This window comes from Leucoraja erinacea, chromosome 7, assembly GCF_028641065.1.
Source record: "Leucoraja erinacea ecotype New England chromosome 7, Leri_hhj_1, whole genome shotgun sequence".
Taxonomy (NCBI): domain Eukaryota; kingdom Metazoa; phylum Chordata; class Chondrichthyes; order Rajiformes; family Rajidae; genus Leucoraja; species Leucoraja erinaceus.
Genome location: NC_073383.1, coordinates 24,764,510 through 24,787,253, shown reverse-complemented (window position 1 = coordinate 24,787,253; position 22,744 = coordinate 24,764,510). Strand labels below are relative to the sequence as shown.

At 41.1% G+C, this 22,744-nt stretch overlaps 1 protein-coding gene across 2 annotated transcripts; it reads right to left on the bottom strand.

The window, feature by feature from the left end:
* Positions 1–1,989: 1,989 nt before the first annotated feature.
* Positions 1,990–22,439, bottom strand: bbs5 (Bardet-Biedl syndrome 5). 2 transcript variants are annotated; one of them, XM_055637987.1, is made up of 12 exons: positions 22,286–22,439; positions 20,336–20,418; positions 17,442–17,507; positions 11,897–11,946; positions 9,861–9,988; positions 8,198–8,333; positions 6,936–7,031; positions 4,791–4,853; positions 4,418–4,552; positions 3,449–3,532; positions 2,317–2,340; positions 1,990–2,201 (listed from the first exon to the last, which is right to left on the bottom strand). In XM_055637987.1, exons 1-12 carry the CDS (start codon positions 22,345–22,347, stop codon positions 2,100–2,102), a joined length of 1,029 nt encoding a protein of 342 aa, XP_055493962.1. In that variant the 5' UTR covers positions 22,348–22,439; the 3' UTR covers positions 1,990–2,099. The 2 variants fall into 2 exon arrangements, with proteins under 2 accessions (XP_055493962.1, XP_055493963.1); XM_055637988.1 differs by lacking the exon at positions 20,336–20,418 and having other exon boundaries at positions 22,286–22,422.
* Between the last annotated feature and the right edge of the window lie 305 nt (positions 22,440–22,744).

Here is a 22,744-nt window from a genome sequence, read left to right as displayed (position 1 = left end):
ACAGGCTAGATGCAGGAAAAATTGTTCCCGATGTTGGGGGAGCCAAGAACCAGGGGTCACAGTTTAAGAATAAGGGGTTGGCCATTTTGGACTGAGATGAGGAAAAACTGCTTCACCCAGAGAGTTGTGAATCTGTGGAATTCTCTTCCACAGAAAGCAGTGGAGGCCAATTCACTACATGTTTTCAAGAGATGTTTTCAACTTATCTCTTAGGGCTAAAGGAAACAAGGGATATGTGGATAAAGCAGGAAAGAGGTACTGATTTTAGATGATTACATTGAATGGCAGTGCTGGATCGAAGGGCCGAATAGCCTACTCCTGCACCTATTTTTCTATGTTCTATGCTCCAGTTTCAATCATTCCCTGAGAGCCTCCACCACATGTACATCTTTTCTAAATTACATGTCATTACTAAATTTCACAACACAGAATTTCTGACAGCTCAAAATGGCTGCCCACTGCAAATTCACAAATGTTTCTTGAGTAGTTACATGCACAAGGTGTCCCCCCCCCCCCCCCCCCCCCCCCCCCCCCCCCCCCCCTATTTCCTCCCTGACTCATAACCAACATTGGCAAGCTTTCTGCCAGGATTTCCACCTATTTATTTTGCCTTGTTTATAGTCAGTGATTGCCTTATCAAAGATGACATAATTGACTAAAATTCACTTGCAAAGTTGCCTCTTTTCTTAGCAAATGTCTCCTGCTGCAGCTCATTCCTCATGTATTCCTACTGAAACTCCACTCTTCAAGATTTGGTTCCATCCTGGATCATGGGTATGTTCATATTAATCAGCCTTCCTCAAGGTCAATGCATTCTGAGATCCATGCATAGTGCCATGCTTCAACACATGCAAGCTCTTGGCTGTTCACTGCAACACCAACTTTATCTCACAGCTACGGTGGTACGTAGTTCCAATTCATCCTTCACTGCATTTGGTACTCCAAAAGACAAAAAATTTCCTTCCTTTAGTTTGGAGATACAGCATGGAAACAGGCTCTTCGATCCAACGAGTCCACGCCAACCATTGATCAACTGTTCACACTAGTTCCATATTATCTATTTTATCCCACTTTCACATCCATTCCCTTCCCTGGCTGACTTCGGAGGCTGTGGCGGGCTGTGGCTGCGACGCGGCTTTGGAGCTTCGGAGGCTTCGGCCGCGGATCCTGTGGATGGTAACATCGGGAGCTCGCAGGTCCCAGGTTGGTGACCGATTCTCTTGAGCTCCCGCAACAGCTTGGTCCGCTGGACTGGAGCGTGGCAGCTTAGTCCGCCCCGGGTCGCGGAGTTTGAATCGGCCCATTCACGGAGCGTGGAATCGGCCGCGGGACTTACCATCATCCGGCGGGGGCCTCTATATCGAGAGCCTGGATCGCCTCGACGCAGCAGGAAAACAAGCAAGGAAGGGATAAGACTTTTTGCCTTCCATCACAATGAGGAGGTGCCTGGAGACTCACTGTGATGGATGTTTGTGTTAAACGTGTTAATTGTGTGTTTAGTTGCTTTTTTTGTCATGACCGCAACGCAATTTTGTTCAAACTTTAATTGTTTGAATGACAATAAAGGATATTGTATTGTATTAATGCAATATCCTCGCCTTTAATAAATCATGTTTCTAACTCTAAGTTCGAGACCAATCATAAACTTAAACTGTTTATTTTTTAAGTACTCTTTTTCTCTCAACTACTGCCTGGACTATATAAAATGTTCCTTCTATTATCATTCCCTCCCCACACAGGACTTTTGTATTGGTCAGGATTTTATTCATTTAATTATTTGCTTTAAAACGCAGAATAACTAGAAATGTATTAAATTGTTCCAGTAAGTCACCATCATTTGCCACTTTTCAGTATTATAGCGTTCCTAAGAGATAAAATATTTTATTGAGTTTATACTTTAAAAGAGTAACAAGACCTTAAAGGAGGTGGAGAGAGAAATTAATAACCAAATATTAATCCTGAGGCAGTATAAAACAAAAAGACTCTATGGTGTTTTTAATGGTTAGATTTTATTTTTGAAGTGCAATGATGATTAAAATTTGCGTTATGTAGTCTCAATACATGGTGTTCTTAAAACAAATCAATACAAAACCTGAAGTTTAACTCATCACTTCCCAAAGACCTTGAAGAGTGAAGCCATCTTTCAATTTCTCGATTGCTAGTCCAAGTTCCTCGGAGTAAACCGGTTCACGGTCATGTTGCTTATTTAAAGAAAATATGCAAAAGCATTAATTCCAGTTCCACAATATGCAAAATAGTTATACTCAAGAGGTAATTGCAGTATGCTATTAGTCAATGAAAGAAAGTTTTCAATACCTTATTGGTATCTGCAAAATATGCCTGGAACAAAAAGCATAAAGAGATCAGAACATTTTGCAGTCCACAAAGAGAAAGAATTTGCATTCTGCATTTTTAAAGATGTTATCTAATAGAAGAGATCAGCTAGAACCAGAGGACATGATGTACTTGGATTTTCAGAAGACCTCAAGGTGGTGTAAAAGAAAACCCAAATATTAATCCTGAGGCAGTATAAAACAAAAAGACTCTATGGTATTTTTTAAATGGTTAGACTTTATTGTTGAATTGCAACGATGATTAGAATTTGCATTATGTAGTCTCAATACATGGTGTTCTCAAAACAAATCAATACAACAGTGAACCAGGGTAATGTATTAACCAAATTGGTTGACCAATCAAGTCGCTCCCATATTCAAATCTTCTTGCTCAGAAGCTAAAGCACCATCTCTGTTGATAATTGCATGCTTTAGGTGTAGCTATGCTTTCAAATTCTGGTATAAGGACATAAATATTTCTTTGTACAGCAACACTTCCTATCCATTTATATAATATGCTGCCTTTATGCTTTTTCTCTTGCAAAGTGGAATATTTCATATGTATCCATGTTATTTTGTTGGTTCACATACTTGATCAATGGTGTTTTATCATTAATGTTTTATTATTATTAATGTTTAGTGTTTTCTGAGTCATTCGTAACTGTCACTGTATGTCATGTTGTTACGTGGGCGGGGCACCAAGGCAAATTCCTTGTGTATACTTGGCCAATAAACTTACTTACTTTCCTCATAATGCATCACCCTCATTTTTGCTTACTCACTCAATCGGTCTAATTTGTCTTCAAGCCTCTTTGCATCATTCTCACTATTCATAATCTGACCCAGCTCAGTCTCACTGACAAATATTATATTTAGACTACAAGGAGACAGTAATTCCTCATAGACCCTGGTGTACCTGTATCAGTTTTGTTACGAAATGACACTTTCACATAAACACTTTAAAAGAAAAGCTTATTTTAAACTTATAGAAGCCAGAGTAATTTACAACCAGTATTTTCTTTTCAATGCAAGACCAAGTGTATTTTCCAAAACTGATATTTCAGTATATATTGTTGATTCTTTATAAAGATTTACACACATTAATTGTTACTCACTACAAAAGCATCAGTTGGTTCCTCCGGTTCAATTTCAACATCATCTTGAACTTGCTCAACGGTCAGGTCCTCAAGTGGCTGAGGCTGTGCCATAAACATTGTCAAGAGTGTTTTATTGTCATATTACCAACAGAACAATGAAATTCTACTTGCAGCAGCAGCACAACTAGGTTTGTACACACAGTACTGAACAGATAATGTAATAAACAAATTAAAAAAAGTTCAATAAATAAAAAACCCATTATTGTGTAAAAAACAAAAAAACACAACACACCCTAAGTCCTTAGTGCAGCCCAGGTAGTTCATGGATTAGTTGGAGTTCTTAATGCCATGTTCTGATATACAAATGCTCACAACCTACCTCTACAAAATTGCAAACTTGTATCGAAAAGCTATCTTGATCCACAGCACCATTTTATTTTTTGCCACATTTGGTATTTCAAAAAAGCTTTTTAACCTTAATTTCAGACTATAGACTTCAGATGCAGTGTAGAAACAGGCCCTTTGGCCCACTGAAGCTGCACCAAACAGCGATCACCACATAAACCTGTATGTCTTTGAAATGTGGCATTAAACCGCAGCATCTGTAGAAAACCCACACGGTCACAGTGAGAACGTACAAACTCCATACAGACAGCAGCCGCAGTGAGGAACGAGCCTGGATCTCTGGCATTGGACCTCAAAGATTACAATAGTTATGATGATGGGTCTCTGAACTGAAATATTAACTGTGTTTCTCCCTCCACAGATGCTACCTAACATGCCATATTGCTAGCAATTCCTCCTTTTATTAAATAAGGAAAAATGCTTGCCACAAAATTTATTGTCTTCAAACTGCCAAAATAAATTGGCCTGACTGCTCCAACCCATCTGATACTATAGAGCAGTTACATTTTCTTCCCTTTTAAAATCACACAATCTAGATATAAAAATTATAGCACAAGACATTTTAACATAACAAATACATACCTTTTCCTCCATTTCATACTGGACACCAAAGATTGGACAAGCAGAATAAACTTTATGCAAAGAGTTTATCTCTTTAACAGCCTCTTGAAGTTTCTCCACAGGATCAATTTTAAAACCAAGTACATATCCTCCACTCTAAAAATAACAAGGACATTTCATTGATTATTCTGCCAGTATACATGTTTATATTGAGCAGATAGAATCAATCAGTTCCATGCTAGTTCCAAACTACAGCAATCACGTTGTTCCCAATTCCCCTCAATTTACTTTCCGCACTATTTCTCTCGCTCAATTCCCATCAACTTTCCTTTACTTCTTTCAAATATTTGAAAGCTAAAACATATTAGTCGACATAAATACTTTGGGATCTTACCTGTTGTGAGCTCTCTATTACAAGTGCCAACCCAAATTTGGAGTCCCTGATCTTTATAGACCGCTGGAATGAAATATTAAATAAACTTTATGCCAAGAATGTATCAAAGGATAACTAAAAATACATATCCAAAACTCCACAGAATTAAACTAGTGTCCTATGATTTCATTAGTTTCTAAGAAAAATGACTCAATTATGATCTAGAACATGTAATTTTCTGTATCCCAATAAATTTGTAGATCAGTTATATTTATTCCTTACTTTTAATCTTTAATTCCCCAAAGGTTAAACATGTAGGAAACATTGATAACCATAAACGACATCAAATGGAATCAAAAGTATTCACACTTCCTCCTATTTGTGTATGATGCAGCCATTTGTATTTATTGTACAAACCAAATATTTATAATTTCAATTTTTGAAAAATCGCAGTCTTTTAAATCACTCCTAGCAGCACACTTTTGTCATGGTGAAGAAATATTATATAATAAAATTGCTCAAATGATAATTTTTGTGTGAGGAACTTATGTTAAGTTACAAGAGTTGGAGTGGAGGTTTTCAAAAATACATAGCCCACAAAGGAATAAAGAACATACACACACACACACATAGGAGAACAGATGGCTTGTTACAACATGGAGATGTTAATGTAAATAGGCATAGCTTTGTTTGCTTTGAAGCGGCTATAACTCTGTCAGAAGTTGTATAGGGTTTAGTTGGTGTTTAGAGTATAGGTTATTGATGGGTTTCTTTTCAAGACATGAGCATCATGTGTCCTTTCTTTATGGCACATCTTTGAGCTCGGGTGTGTTATAAAGGGGATTTATGGTTTTCTATATTGGGTCGTGGGCACCAAGGCTAGATACTAGTCTGTGATCTGGTTTGTGCTGTTTAAATGTATTTATGTTGAGATAAGAGATAAGGTTGTGTGGTTGTGACCTTTGTATAAGGGTGGTTTCTTATGTTTATAGAAAACTGAGAAAGTAACTCTGTTTTGATAATCGTCCATTTGTTGTGTGGAATGCTATTAGTGAGGAGGCCTTACATTCCTTTCGTCCAGAGTTAGAAGGGGGAGGTTGTAATTAAACTAGACCCGAGCTTGGGAAGAAGCGATTATAATTAATCAAGTGTGACAATGTGTGGCCTTTGTGTGGTTGGGGATTGTAGAAATAACTTATGGTCTTACCACTTTGTAAGAATGGGGCAAAACTCATATTTAATCCATGTAACTGTATTTTTACTATGAAGTAAGGAAATTATTTGTGAAGTGTATTGTGTTTTATTAGGATTGTGATTATTAGGCTTTGTTTAAATCTGAAGTTTTAGAAATAACTTTCTTTTCCAAAAGTGAAAATATATGTTTTGTGTGTATGTATTGTGTGATTGCTGTATGACGTGTATTTTATATTCTGAGAGGTGTTCTCTGAAAATTCGTTTTATATCTCTGTGGTTTTACTACTTTGAAATAAAATGATTTTGAGCAAAGAGGTTAAAAAAAACCACAGAGGGGAAAAAAGGTTGTAAAGGGGCCGGGAAAGGGAAATCATGTGACAACACGTGTTGTGAATCACTGGAAAGGATTTAGTTGATTGGTTAATGCAAATAAGCTAAATGTATGGTAAACCATAATGATTGGTTAATAGTTTGCCACTCCTTTTATATCATAATTGTCTAATACCTATATAATGTGTTATGTTTGTGTCAAAGCAGTAGTCCTTTCGACCTGCCCCAGAGTTTCTAGCTCTGTGATGGAAGGTTTAAAGAATTATCCAGCGCTGTCAGAATAAATAATTAATTTTAGCAGCAATGGTTTGAATCACGTTTTCTTGAATTGGACTGACAAAAGAACTTAGTTTAACAATGGTAAGTTAGCACTGAATGCATAAAGTCAATAAATGCTACAAATTTGGAATTTCTTGCTGTGAAATAATTTGATTCTGAGGAAAACACTACGTGCATCGAAAAATAAAATCCACTGCATAAAACCAATCATCCAGAAACCATCAATAATTAAATTGAAAACACCAATCAGATAATACTCTCACTGTCAAGACGACGTTCATCCTCTTTAGCTCACATTTTAATACCTAATTTATTAGGCACTGTGAGAATAAATATGTTATTAGAAAGTAAAGTCAAACTTACAATTTGTAGATAGGGAATGCTAACATTGAAACTATCATTCATGTTTGCGTGCCACACTATCCGTACATTTGTAATAAAAAAGGTTCCCAGATTGCCCTGGAGAGGAATCAAACATATAGGAGTCATACTATCATAAATAATGAATGAAATACCAAAAACAAAATCTGCAGCGTATCTTAATTCTACCCAAATAAGTCACTTTACACTGAACACATAGAGGCAAACTAAAAGATAAGGTAACTTAGTATGATCCTGAACATGGAATTTTCTGTATTCCAACAAATAGGATACAAACGCCGCAGTTGGTGGCGGCGCCTAACGGCAGCGGCTCGACTACAGTCGTTCATCTTTTTTTTATTTTTGTCTTGTTAAATGTATGTTTTGAGCTTAGTTTTTATTATTTTTTAGCTGTGTATATGTGGGGGGTGGAGGGGGGGATGTGGGGGAAACCGTTTAATCTCTTCCCTGTACGGGGACCCGACATTTTCCCTGTCGGGTCTCCGGTGTCGGTGGGCCTAACATCGAGGAGCCGGCGGCAGCCTCCGTCCGGGACTACTAACCTGAGGGCTCCAGTCGCGGAGCCTGCGGACCTGACATCACGGAGCTGGCCGACTTCGGAGCGGGAAGAGCTGTAGTGGCGCTCGGCTGCAACCCGACTTTGGAGCTTCGAAAGCTCCAGCTACAGGCCTGGTGGACAGGAGCATCGGGACTCGCAGGTCCCTGGTGGGAGACGACTTTTCGGAGCTCCTGTAACGGCAGCTTCTCCCGCTGGAATAGCGGGGTTGAAAGGAAACGGAGCGCGGCCTAACATCGCCCGATGCGGGCTAGTGGCCACGGGGACTTCCATCGTCACCAGGAACTCTAACATCGCCAAGACGCTGCAGTTGGACTGCTGGACCGCTGGTTGGCCTGCTTGATCCGCGGGGTTTAAAGGACACAGAGCTGGGGCCTAACATCACCCGGCGTGTAGCTAAATGTCCACGGGACTTACCATCTTACCAAGCGGGGGGCTTTAACATCGGAGCCCCAGTTCGCCTCGATGCTGCAGTTCGACCGCGGGAGAAGAACAAAGGGAAGAGATAAGACTTTGCCTTCCATCACAGTGAGGAGGTGTTGGAGACTCACTGTTATGGATGTTTATGTAAACTGTGTTAAGTGTGGTCTTGGGTTTTTTTGTAATGTAAAAAACTGTAGTAAATGTAATTTCGTTCAAACCTAGGTTTGAATGACAATAAATAGCATTCCATTCCATTCCAACATACCTGGTCACTTGATAGATTCCAAACACCATTAATTTTATCATAAACCTGTTCCTGCGGTAGAAGTCTGAGCTGCTTGTTTTGGATGAGAGCTCCTCTTAATTTAAGATCTCTATAAATTTTTGATGTCTCATATGCCCTATAAGGAAATAAAATTGGGTGAGATAGTAAAAAAAAAAATTAAGCCACTGTGATTTAAGAGAAAAAAAAAAGATGAGGCTGCATTATTTAATGCATTCTCACTTACCTATGCCAGACAGAAAATTATCAGTTAGTAGTTTAACAAAGGCATAACATCCCAGCAATAACTAGACTTGTAAAGCTCCTTTGTAAACCTGAAAATTGATAGTCTGAGAAAAAAATCTGTTGTCCAGAGCTAAATATGCAATAATTAGCAACTAAGCAAATGGCAAATATTTAGCAACCGTCCATCTTTTAATTCATTTTCAGTTCCATTGAATTGGAAGTTCTAATTATAGCGCCTGCAATGTTGTCTAACCAACAGCCGCCTAAGACTGTCCTCTTCACTATAAAGGCAACCACCATTCTGGTGCAATCTGCAATTTTATTAATCATTCCTCCTACAGTCATATCCAAATTATAATTAAATAAAAGAAACAGGGATCCCAGCGCCAATCCCTGTGGCATGCTGCTGATCAAAGACTTCCAGTTACAAAAATAACATTCAACACCTTCTGCCTCCCATTACTGATCTAATTTTGGATCCAATTTGCCAACTTTCCTTGAAACGCATGGACGTTAACCTCTCGTGGAGTCTTGTCAAAGTCTTTAGTGAAATTAACATCTAACTCACTGTTCTCATCAATATATTTTGTTATTTCTTCATGAATAAAAACGCAATTAAATTTGCCAGACACAACTTCTCACCAACAAAGCAGTGCCAAGCATGTCTGTTCAATCCATGGCTGTCCAAATGAAGATTAATCCTGCCCTCAGAACTTATTCCCTACCATTTATGTTACTCTAAAGGGTCTGTATTTACTTGCCTATCCCATACTTGCCTATTGCCTAAGTTGTCCACGAGTAAAGATGCATTTGCTGTACACAAATCATCTAATGCCCCACTATGCTCAGCAAAGATTTAAATATCTCCAGCAGGATACCTGCAGTCTTTACTTTTTGTCTGCCACAGCAAACTGGATACATTGTATGAGGTTCAGGAGATTTATCTTTTTAAACCCGCTATCTAATACTTTTTCCTCTTTAATAATGTGTTCTGAAATGTATTACTTTCAAACGTTTTGAGGGAGCATTAACTGGAACTAAATGTTTAAACTTCTTAAATGCTATAAAGCTGGAAGAAGCATTAAAAAGAAGGAAATACAGCAATATAATAATATGAATCGAAATACAAATAACTGAAAATTTGAAATAAAAACAGGAAGTGCTAGAAATATTCAGCAGGTCAGGCTGAAAATCAGCAGAGAGAAAAAGAGTTACTATTTCACACGAATAACTTTTAACCATAAGTTAATCAGAACAAAAATAACAGATTGCAAGCATGAATATTCCCAATATAAGCAAAGCCATAACAAACACGATGGATGGTGAAGACGAAAGCACAAGTTAGCTTCAGAAATGATCTGTTGACATGGGTTGCTCGATTTGATCAAAAGTCTATACATACAATCCATTGTAATTCTACCTGTGCACAGCAATGACAGTGGTGAAGAGCCGAGGGCTTCCTGGAACCACACTGGTAAAGATGAACTCAAATCGTGTGTTATTACATTTGGTCAGGATGTAAAGTGCTTCAGTTTGACCACGGAGTTTCTGTGAAGTCACATTTTAAAATCAATATATTTAAAAGTATACTTGCAGCCTCACCTTGTGGTTCACTGGGCAACTGCACTCCACAATATGGAAATGTGCCAGCCAAAAGCAACCATATAGCATGCCAACAGAGCAAGAAAAAAACCCAAAACATTTCACAGGGACAGTAGTAAATTAAAAAAACTATTGCCAATAATGTCAAGAAAAATTAGATTGTAATACCAAAGACTTGGTCAACAGGGAGGTTTTAAAGTGCATCTTAAAGAAGAGATGGAGAAGCAGAGAGATTGGGACTAAATCCAAGAATTGAAAAGATATGGCCGGCAACAATTAGAAAATGGTCAGGAAATGGAGAACACACACATGAAGGTTTTAAAAAGTGGCATTACTAAAATGAAAGCCTGTGAAAGACAGAAAGAAAATGGATGATTGAGACTCGAGCAGGAAAGTTTAGGAGAGTAAAATAAGGGAATCTGACAAGATGTACAGTATATTTTAGTCAACAAGGTTACGAGTAAGGGTTTCTGCAGCAGCATATTAGATGAGGTACAGCAACAGTGTGGAGTCTTAGGTGTAAGTGTGGCGAGAGTGACATTTTGTATTTGGGATCAAGCAGAAATCAAAGTGGTGAACAGTCTGGAGCCACAAACAATCTGCTGGAAGATCTCAGCAGGAGAAGCAGCAACTTTGGGGTGCAGGGGTTGGAATTGTGGGCGATTTGCACCTGCACCCTACATCAGGACTGAGAGTGGAGGGAAGATTGCCAGTATAAAAAGGAAAGAAACCCCCTACCCACAGGTTCCTTATCATCCAATTTTGTCCCACTTCCCCTCCTCGTTCCACCCACTTATGACCAATACATTTCACCCACTGGATTCCAACCCTTCTTCCCCAGCTGGTTCTGGTTCCACCTTTCCTTCACCTCTCCCTTAATGGTGCCCATTATCACCTTCCTTACTCACTAGATTCCAGCACTGGTAGCCTTGTGTCCCGACTTATACCCTCCTCGCAATCTCTAAACCTCAGCCTCCCCTTCCCCAACATGGTTCCATCAGCCTTCCTCCGTCTACCATCCACTTGCCTGCCTCTCAACTCTAACCCCTCCCCACTGTACCCAGTTCCATCTGTCTGTCCCCCTTCACCCCTCCTCGGTCCAGCATTCATCTACTGGACTGCCTCACCACTCCCCCATCTCCTCTTTATACCAAATGCATAGGAAGGAACTGCAGATGCTGGTTTATATTGAAGAGAGGCACAAAATGTTGGAGTAATGCAGCGGGTCAGGCAGCGTCTCTGGAGAAAAGGAATAGGTGATGTTTTGGGTCGGAACCCTTTTTCAGACCTGCTGTGATACTCCAGCATTTTGTGTCTATCCTCTATACCAGTTATCTTCCCTCTCCTCTTTAAATCCCGATGCAGCATTTCTATCCCAAATTGAGGCAATTCCTTTATTCGCTCCACAAATGCTGCTTGACTACCAAGTTCTTGCCAGGATTGTTTATTGTTCCAGCTTCTGGCGCCTGGAGTCTCTTTGTACACATTCTGGTCAATTTCAGACAGTTGCCAATGGAGAGGGATGAAGTCAGAGAACTTATTTGTCACAAAAGACAATCAGTCTGGCATGTTATAGAGATAGTGCTAGGATCAGAAGTGCCGGTTGTGAGGTAAAGCTCACAACCTGCACTTCTGCCCCTCCATAAGCATCAGAATGTCAAATGCCTGATTGGAGTTTGCAAAATGGAAATCCCCGGTGGCATCAAAATGTACTTCAAAAGGAGATAATTACATTGTGTCCAACAGCGCTGATGTGTGTGGGGTACATTTATTTGGAAGGACTTATTTTTCAGCATTTATAGAATTTATACTCTACATGTTGTAAAGAAGTATGTTTTGTTTTTAATCTCTTACCGAATTGGCAGTTCTAGTTGTAATATTTATAATACAGTTGTAGCCAACAGCTGAAAGAGAAATAAAAACATGAAGAAAATCATTTGGACATTTTACTGAAGAATTCATGAAGAATAAGGAAGTAGAAGACATTTTCTAAATCATCCTCAACATGCAGCAGACTGCAGTAAAACTGAACAGGAACACTTTCATCAACAATTTATGATTCACTCCAATACAACTTTCAGTTTCACTCCTCCTGGGGCAACTCCAGATTTAGGGGGGGGGGGGGGGGGGGGGGGGGTGGCATCAGGGGTAAACATAGTGCATCTACAAAACCTGGATCCAATATACTTCTTTAACCATGTATATTTTTTCAAGCACTACAAAACAACCTATCACTTATGACCTTATGATATGATCGGACTTGCAAAAGTGTTTCATCTTCTATAGACCAACCCAAGGGCTATGGGTTTGATGGTCATCTATATGTTCAATGGGAAACTTTAATAGAAACTAGACCAACGCAATATTCTACCACTCACCTATCCATGAGGCAATGTTCAGTGAAAATTGGCAAACTCTCCCCCAAACTGCGCAGGATGGCTGATGGGTCCCTGTTGTGACGCCAGTTGCCGTTGTAACACGAGTCGAAATGGCGATCTCAAAATGGCAGTGGTCCAACTACGCGAGCACGGCTGATGACCTGAAAACGGCGGGCCTGGCAACCCCCAACTGCGCATGCATGGATATTGGGCCCGGCAACCCTCCCGCAACTGCGCATGTGCAGAGCGCACTTAACGGTAAAAAGAAAATATAAGTTTATTGAGGGAATAATATGATTTACTTTGTGAAATCGAACAAAACTCATTACTGCACATCCCAGGCTAATGGTGAGTAAGGTGGGCCTAAAATTGTTGCGCTATTGTGTACCGTTTTGGCTGTATACAGGCATGCATAAAACATTACACTTTTTTGCTATATTTTTTAACGTTTATAATTGTCAAATTGAACAAAACTTGTTACAGCACACCACAGGGTAATGGAAAGTAAGGTGGGCCAAAGGTTGTTGCGCTATCATGTACCGTTTTGGCTGTATTTTGGGAAAATACATACAAATAAATATATACATACAAGATGATTTTTAGTAATATACTAGACCAAGTGGGACCCGTTGGTCCCCGTTCCCCCAACGCAATAATCCACCACTCACCCGTTTGCCCAATGCAGCCCGTTTCCACCACTCACCCGTTCCCCCAACTAAACCGGTTCCCACAACACAATATTCCACCACTCACGCATAGCCCCCAACTGCCCCCACACCCCAAGATATAAACCAAGTGGGGGTCCCTGTCACATGGGAGGGCTGGTCACCCAATGCTATATTCGACCACTCACCCATAACCCCCAACTGTGTTGACGTGGCAATAACTCGTAAAAAACAAGATCAATGTGAATGCATCTCACTCTCCCCTCTTCAGTCCCCTATTCACCTCCTCAATTATCCTCCCTCTCCCCACCTCCACCAACCATCCACTGCTCCCTACACTGACCCCCTCCCTCCCCTCCTCTCTCTTCCCTCCCCTCCTCCTCCATTACCCCACCATCCCTCTTCCTACCCTCCTCTAGTCCCCCGCATCCCCAGCACTCCCTCCCCTTCACCCTCGCTCTTCTTTCCTCTCTCCTCCTCCCCTCCCGCACTCCCTCCCTCACTTCACTCTCCCTCTCCTTTCCCCAACCTTCAGTCACTCCCTCCCTCCCTGCTCCCCCACTCCTCACCTCCCCCCACAATAGACAATAGACAATAAAAATGTCCTTGTCCTGGGTGCCGCTCCGCTCCTTATGGGCGGGCTCTCCCCACAGGCGGGTCGCCAGTTCGTTCTCTTCCCGCCCCCAGACCCCGCACCAACTCCTTGCCCCGTGTACTGCTCCTCTCCCTCCCTGGCCTTGCCCTCCCTGCGAGTCCGGTGCCACTCCTCAGGGCAGGGGCTGTCAGGGGGGGGATAGTCCGAGCAGCGCGGAGTCGGGGGAAGAGGAGGGAGAGGCCGAGGCTGCCTTGGCCCAGGTGCAGCTCATCTCCCTCCCAGAGGGCCTGGGGCAATAGTAAAATGGATGGAAACTTACCCGTGGAGTCGTTGTGAGGCGAGGAAAAAAAGGAAAACGGTCTGAAATTGTGCAAAGACCTGAGGGCCCATGGGTTGCCGTTTGTGATGCCAGTCAAATAAAGACGGCAAGTGGGGGCGGGGCAAGTGTGGGCGCTGTCTTATTTTTAAAGTTTAAAATGTTACTAACTTGTAAAATATGGCATCAATGTGAACAAAACTTATTTTTCACACTTCACAGGACAATGGTGAGTAAGGTGGTGCAAAAATTGTAGCGCTATCATGTACCGTTTTTGTGCAAACATAGGTACAAACCTGCATAGAAACAAACACACAATTAAATATGAGAGTTTTAATAATATACTAGACTAAGTGGGACCCGTTGGGTCCCAGCAGCACACGGGAGGGCTGGTTCCCCAACGCAATATCCCACCTCTCCACCAATTCCAATATTGCTGGCCAGTGGGGGGGGCTTTCTGGAGCGCTAGTATGGGTGTTGTGGGTTGAAAGAACTGGTTTCCAGAGGGCTAGTATGGACATTGAGGGCTGAACGGATTCTTGGGCTGGCGGTTCAGTCACTCAAGCCTGTTGTGCTAGCAGCTCACTCACGGCTGGTGGGCTGGCAGTTGACTCACGGCTATTCCTTGAAATTCCATTTCAAGAAGGGTGCAAGGCCACCAAATTCAAGTGCAGTTTCATACCATTTCAAGCAGGGTGCAAGGCCACTAAAGACAGCGAGTCGTGACCTCTCCATCTAGCAGAGACTGAGCCACGCCCACACTTCTGGATTTTATAGTCCCTCCCCCCCTCATACCAGAAGGGGTGTGGCCTTCATGGCATGACTGACAGGAGAGAGAATCTCAAGATTTTTTAAACAGTAATAACTCGTTTAGTTTTCATCGATGGGAAAAATCCTCGGCACCCGATGAGCGGAGGGGGATTCTGAGAAGGATGGCCAAAAATCACTGCCGTACGTGGTAGGGTTTATTCTAAAATCAATATAAAGCGCAAACAGGAAGTGGTCAAGAATAGACTTTTAATCATATAGAAGGCAAGGCAATTTTAATTATGCAAGGCAACTTTAATTAGGCAAGGCAACCAGTGAGTCCTGCCGCCACTCACCCATAGCCCCTAACTGCGCAGGCGCGGCTCATACACTCTCTCCCGCTTCCCTCTTCTCTCCCCTCTCATCCTCCCCTCACCTCTCCCTCCTTTTCCTTACAACTATGCAACAAATCTCTCATTGCACTGGGTGGAACACTGTTGATGGGCAGTTTATGTAAATGAGATCCCATTGTGATGTAATTGTCGGGTGGAGCACTGTTCACGGGCAGTTTATGTAAAAGATCCCATCGTCAGGTTTTAGCTGTAACTGCCACTGCAGTGTTCAAGTCATTCTTTCTCAAGCTGGACTTTGTAAAGTTGAAAATGTGAGTAACTTGTAAAATATAACATCAATCTGAACGAAACTTGATTAAAACACACAAGACAATTGTGAATAAGGTGATGCAAAACAAAACACACACACACACACACACACACACCTGGTCCCCCAACGTAACCCATTCCTCAACGCAATATTCCACCACTCACTCGTTCCCCAACACGGAAGGCCTGGTCCCCCAACGCAACCTGTTACCCCAACGCAATATTCCACCACTCACCCGTTCCCCAACACGGGAGGCCTGGTCCCCCAAGGCAACCTGTTGCCCCAACACAATATTCCACCACTCACCCATAGCCCCCAAGGGAAGCCTGATCCCCCTACGCAACCCGTTCCCCAACGCAATATTCCACACTCACCCATTCCCCCAACGCAACCCGTTCCAACACAATATTCCACCATTCACCCATAGCCCCCAACTGCGCAGGGGTTGCTCATTTCCCTTTATTCACCCTTTCTCATTTTAAACTTTATAAAAAATGCAATCACTTGCTTGGGCTGGCAGGACTCAGTGTCCTGGGATAGCAATATTGTAGCGAGCAGGGCTACAATCCCATTGTGACATCATAGCTATAAGTGCCAGTGCAGAAGGAAGAATTTTTTCTCAAATTGGGGTTTTGTAAATTAAAAAATGTGAATAACTTTTAAAATATAACATCAATCGGAACAAAACGTGATACATCACACCACAGGACAATTGTGAGTAAGATGGTGCACAAATTGTGGCGCTATTGTGTAACATTTTGGCATAGTTCCAGGATCACAAGGGCAAGCAGACAGACACACACACACATATGCATAGGAACAAGTAAGATGAGTTTTAGTAATATATAGATAGATATAGATTTTATGAGAATATTTTACTCAGAATGGGGTCACTCAAGTTTGGGCATCAATGCACAAAACCCAACTGGGAGGCCCTTAACATATTCAATGTACGATCTTGCATCCTTGGAGGGAGAGGCCTCTTGCACTGAAACGCCCATCCTTTCTATGACTATAAATTACCCTCAGTTCTCTGCTCCATCACCGTACACATTGACTCAGTCCCTCGCAGTCTCTCCTACCATGTGTTGCCACTCCTTACTTTTGGGTGAAAACAATGTAGTACATTAATTTATTCCGGTGCTCTGAATAATTTCTGAGAAATTATTGTATTTGTAAAATAACAAGAATTATCTCAGTCTGAAATCTTTTTTAAAAAATCAAAGAAAATATAGATGAGGATAATGACCTGAGAATTCTGGTGTTTGGTGCTCTGCATTAATGCCCAAACTTGGGTATCCCCATTCTGAGTAAAATATTCTCATAACATTTCTATTAAATTCCATCCCATTGATTCCATCTATATTTCACATTGCATCAGAAAAGGAGCAAACATAATCAAGGACATTCATAGCCCGGTCATTCTTTCATCTCCTTTCGCCTGTTGGGCAGGAGATAGAAATGCTTGAAACCGCATACCAGTATATACAAGAGTATCAGACTTTTGAACAGACCTCTCAGATAGTTGCGATGAATTCCCTATTTTCAAATCTACTTTATTGCAATCCTTGCACTTTGTGTAATCTGCACTTTCTCTGTAGCTTTCTCTTTCACACTGCTGTATTTGTGTATGGTATGGTTTGTCTGAATAACCCGCAAAATAAAGTTTTTCACTGTATCTCGGTATGTGTGACACTAATAATAAACCAACAATCATGATGAACTTTGTTTGAACATTTTTTTGTGACTAGTCCTTTGTAAAGTTACATTTAATCCTTGTTCCTCATTTTCATGGATCCTGTCACACTAACTCCTTACGTCACCTGGATGATATCAATTTCTAACCTTGGATGCACTAGAAAATCAATGTAATCTAATTAAAAATCTCACTACAGCTGTAGCTATTTCTAATAAGCAAATGCTCAATCAGTATTTATTCACCAAGAAAAATTGACTTATAACAAAGCAACAATCTTGAGTTAATTTGAAAGCAAACATCACTAATTGCCAAACTTGTTAAGAAATCTTCACTTACATAAATTAACCCGCGGAATAGCCAGTGAATGCCAGATAATTCGCAAATTGGTCACAAGCAGTCTACCTGGAAAAGAAAATTAGCGACCATAAGAAACAGCTCGATTAAACAAGCTTCAAAACTGTAAGCGGGCAGTGATGGAAGTTTTGTTTTGCATCATACATTGGAGGCAAGGACAATTCTATGGAACATTGAGTCACTTTGTGAAACATGATTAAATAATAGAATGATTTGCTAAGGCTGCAGAACAATTCTTTGCTCATATCCTATAGGCATACAGCACAGAAGCAGGCCTTTCAGCCCCTCATCCATGCCGGTCAAATTGCCCATTTAAAATGGTCCCGATTGCCTGCGATTCACCCATATTCCTCTCAAACTTTCCTGTACATGTACTGTCCAAATATCCATTAAACATTATTATTGTACCGCCTCTACCATTTCCTCTGGCAGATCGTTCCCCCGTATGAAAAACTTTCCCTTCTGATCTCCTTTTAATCTTTACCCTGTCAGATTACACCCCTTATGCCCTCTGGTTTTCAACTACCATACCATGGGAAGACTGTGACTATCTATCCTATCTATGCCTCCAGAACCCTGTCAGTCATTGTATACGTCTTGGCCTGGTTTAATTTTTCAAAAAGAATCACTTCGCACTTATATGAATCAAATTTCATCTGCCGTTCCTCTGCTCATGTTCCCAGTTGATCGATATCCTATTGTAACCGTAGATAACCTTCTTCACTGTCCCCTACAACACCAGTTTGGTATCACCTGTAAACTTACTAATCATGCCACTGACATTCTTATCCAGATCATTAATATAGATGACAAACAGCAGAGTACTGCACATCGATCCCTGTTGCACATTACTGGCCAGAGGCCTCCAATCTGAAAATCAACCCTCTATTACTACCCTCTGCCTCCTACTGCCAATCCAAGTTTGTACTCAATTGGCTAGCTCACCATGGATCGCATGCAATTATTCTCATAAGAATGAAATAATCCACACAATTACAGAAAACAGAACTCACCTTGCTTGGTTTATAGCAAGACAAGCATTTCTAGGTCATTCAAAGTCCTAAACAATAAATAAATTACATAAAATATAGAGGTAAAGGCAAACAGAGCAGCCAATTTCCACATAAACCACAATAAGATGTATGACCGGTTAAGTTGTTTCAGAGATTACTGAGGGACGATCGCTCACCAAAATAAAAGGATTGCAGGAGTTAATATCACATAGCCAGCAGTAAAATGCCCTTCTTAGTGAAAAGAGCTGCAAAATATTTGCACCCACTCTTTGTATGGCATCTTATCTTAATGCATTCTTTGGGAATATCACGTTATTGGGGTTGGTAAAAAAAGATTTAAATGATACATGATATACATAAAGTGCTGGTTAGTGATTAAACTTTGAAGCTTCGAGACGACTGGGTTTTAACTTAACTGTGATGGCCTCAGCATCATTGAAACCAGTTCCAATATGCACTTAGAAATATAGAAAATAGGTGCAGTAGGCCATTCGGCCCTTTCAGCCAGCACCACCATTCAATATGATCATTTCTGATCATCCGAAATCAGTACCCCGTTCCTGCTTTCTCCCCATATCCCTTGATTCTGTTAGCCCTGAGATCTATATCTAACTCTCTCTTGAAAACATCTTTATGTGTTAATATGCAAACGGACTTAATATGTATAGAACACAAAGACAGCATAACTGGAATGCACAGACGACGTTTTGGGTCAGGACCCTTCTTCCAAGTGAAGTGAGACTGGAGTCTCAAGAAGGCCAAAAATTCCATGTCTTCCAGAGTTCTATGCAGGATCCCAGCATCTGTAGTTTTTTGTACCTTGTCAGTGATGACGCCAGCAGTTACAAATGCTCATCAAAAGGTCAAGTATCGGATACTCAATCTCTGTGAAAACAATTCTGAATGGCAAAAGACCTCATTAGGTTGTTTCAAGGCTAGGGAAATCCCCCTTTACCTATTTTTTTTAATAACTAATAAGCACTGCCATTTTAGTAGGCAGAGTTATTCAAATGGCAGTGGTGAAGGCATTTTAGAAATGTGCTGAACCCTTACTTCCTGTTTACTTTAAGGTATCCAGGCCATGTCTAATTCAATGGGTAACCAATAATCCCAACAACATGCCTAGGGTCCATGAATTTTCCATTTCCCAAACAAATCATCTTCATGCTCAATCTTTGGATAAGGCATTGAAACATTACTTTGTAGTTTTATTTGGCCATCAGGGATCAACTCTGTCACTCTGAACCTATAAAAGACCGAGGTTAAAATAACTTTCCAAAAATGTTAATTCTCACAATTATGGATATAAAAGTTTACAAATTCATATAATATAGCTTATTTACTGCAAGATCATACCTTCATAACTCCTAAAAGATTGGGTAAGGATAAAGGGGAAATCCTTTAAAACCGAGATGAGAAGAACTTTTTTCACACAGAGAGTGGTGAATCTCTGGAACTCTCTGCCACAGAGGGTAGTTGAGGCTAGTTCATTGGCTATATTTAAGAGGGAGTTAGATGTGGCCCTTGTGGCTAAGGGGATCAGAGGGTATGGAGAGAAGGCAGGTACGGGATACTGAGTTGGATGATCAGCCATGATCATATTGAATGGCGGTACAGGCTCGAAGGGCCGAATGGCCTACTCCTGCACCTAATTTCTATGTTTCTATGTTCTATGTTTCTATTTAAAGCAATTAAATAATTCTATTAACAACTGACATGAGCATAGATCCAATAAGCAAAAGTACAGCTCTCCCTGTGTTACACCATGTATAATTAAAGTCTATGTGCTTCAAGGTAACCAAAATACATAGCACAAACAACTTTAATTTCTAAAATATCATTGAATGTGTATTTAATCTCTACCTTTATCTCCATTATTCCCTTTAGTATCTTCAATGGAGTCCAAACAGTCAATTAGAACCTCTCCAGGTCTCACCTTCATTTGTCTAAAAATAGAACAACTATTAATGTGGAGGACCATCAATTCACCAGCTAGAGCAGAATAGAAAGTTCCTTTCCCAGGTTTGACCTGATGCCATTTAATGTCATGAGGTCTAGAATCAAAGTTGAGCCAAAGGGCCACTTCCACAGTGCTCCCATAGTTGGTGGGACAGGGCATACTTACAGATTGTGAAGGAGGATTCTGACATGTTGACGGTGGAGTATGACTGTATGTGGACTATACTAGGTTATGCTTGACTCATCTGTGAGACAGGGCTCATATTATAACCTCTAATGACCAGTATTTAGTGAGGAGTACTTTTCAAGATACATTTTGGCATGTCTGAATTTAGCACAAGTCAAAGCTGGGTGGCCCTTCCATTCTTATTCCATTTCTGTTTCAATATAGAACTGAGTGTTGATTAGCCATTTCAGAGGACATTTAAGGTTAATGAGGAAGGAAAAAATTGGGGTAGGAGATAAAGTTGACCAAAACCATAGAAATTATAAACATAGAAATTAGGTGCTTCAATAGATATTTTAAAATAGTTAACTGAGTGTTTTGTAGAAAGTGAGTCAGGGAAATTAATCATTGAAAACAACGCAATGACAGATGAAACAGGGATTTTGCAGAAGTTTTCACTATAGAAGATACAGGCAACAATCCAGAAATGTTTTGGGTGGTACTTGTGGCTGTTTTTTCTGTCAAACTTTGTGAGTAGTGCTGGTGCTGTGCTGATCTAGCAAAGTCTGCAGTACTTCATCACAATGCCGACTAGTTCCTTTGAGGTTGTGGAAAAGCTTTGGGTAATCAAGTAATGTCACTTACAGAAGAATGCCCACTTTTTGTCAGCTGCTGTCATCATAATGTTTACATGGCTGTTCTGGTTATGCTTTTGGTAAATGTTGGCTCTCAAAGCATTTAGTAGTAATGTGGCAACACAAATGCTTTTGAGAGTTGACGGAACTTGTTAATGATGGTTACTAACAGGGGATTGTATGGCACGAATCCCATTCCAGTCTGATCAGCCAATACCTAAAATTGGTCCAGAACTTGCTACACAGTCATTAACTCCTTCACTTTGAGCTGCCAAGGGTGGAATTTAGTACTCTGTTTTCTCATCCAGGTCCACTTATTTTGCCTTCTGAAGAAGAAAACGTCATCGGTGAAGCAGTGAAAGATGACGGATAAAGTTAGAGACCAAAACTGTAGACAATACTCCACGGAGGCACTTTATAATTGCAGGAAGGTATCGTTACTCCAGCATATCCTCGGATATTAAACCCAACCGTATTTTTTTCCTTTTCTCACTCTTACCTACTCTAATCTAAAGGTCGCTTTTTTTCACTCTGAACTACCCAAGGTCGCTTTTTAAAGCGCATCTAATATTTTCTATTTTATGACGTTATCATCCTCAGACTTCACATTCTGTAGGATCTGTAGGAAATTAAACGTTTCTCTCTGGAGACACAAGAGCCTGCAGATACTGGAATCTTCAGCAAAACACAAAGTGGCTGAAGTAGCTCAGTGGATTAGAGAGCATATGTGGAGGGAATTCTGTCAGCACCCTGTGACGCGCTCAATGTTTTCTTTCTCTCTGATTTACTGAGGGATTGCCAGCATTTGGATTTGTTATTTTCATTATAAACATGCTATTTATTTTAATGAGATGCAGATGGTCCGTTTCCCCTTGAATTTCACTTGTTTTCATTACCGGGACGAACAGCGGCCTCGTGTCTGCGAGGTCACGTTTCATTTTATGAATATTTTGGATGCGTTTCAAGTACAACGCGCTCCGAGGGCTCTGCGCTACGCAGTCCTAGACAGCCAGCGGTGCAGAGGGCGCAGTCAGCTACAACTAGGGTACTCACTGAAACGAAATGTCGAAGCGGACATCCCTGTCCTCCCACAGCGCGTCTAACACGGGCACCATAGCGCTAGTGCCGCCGCCGCTCAGCCAACGGCTGGGCCCGGAGCAGAGCAGCACCCGACCGGCGTCGCCCCGGCAACCGCCACACTCCCGGAAGCTGGAGCTGCAGCCGCTCACGTGACCAAAGAGCTTGACACCGAGTGCTGGAGTAACTCAGTGGGACAGGCAGCATCTCTGGAGAGAAGGAATAGGTGACGTTTCGGGTCGAGACCCTTCTTCAGACTGGTTAGGGATAAGGGAAACGAGAGATATAGACGGTGATGTGGAGAGATAAAGAACAATGAATGAAAGATATGCAAAAAAACGTTGATAAAGGAAACAGGCCAAAGCTGTTTGTAGGGCGAAAATGAGAACATAGTGTGACTTGGGTGGGGAGGGATAGAGAGAGAGGGCTACCTGA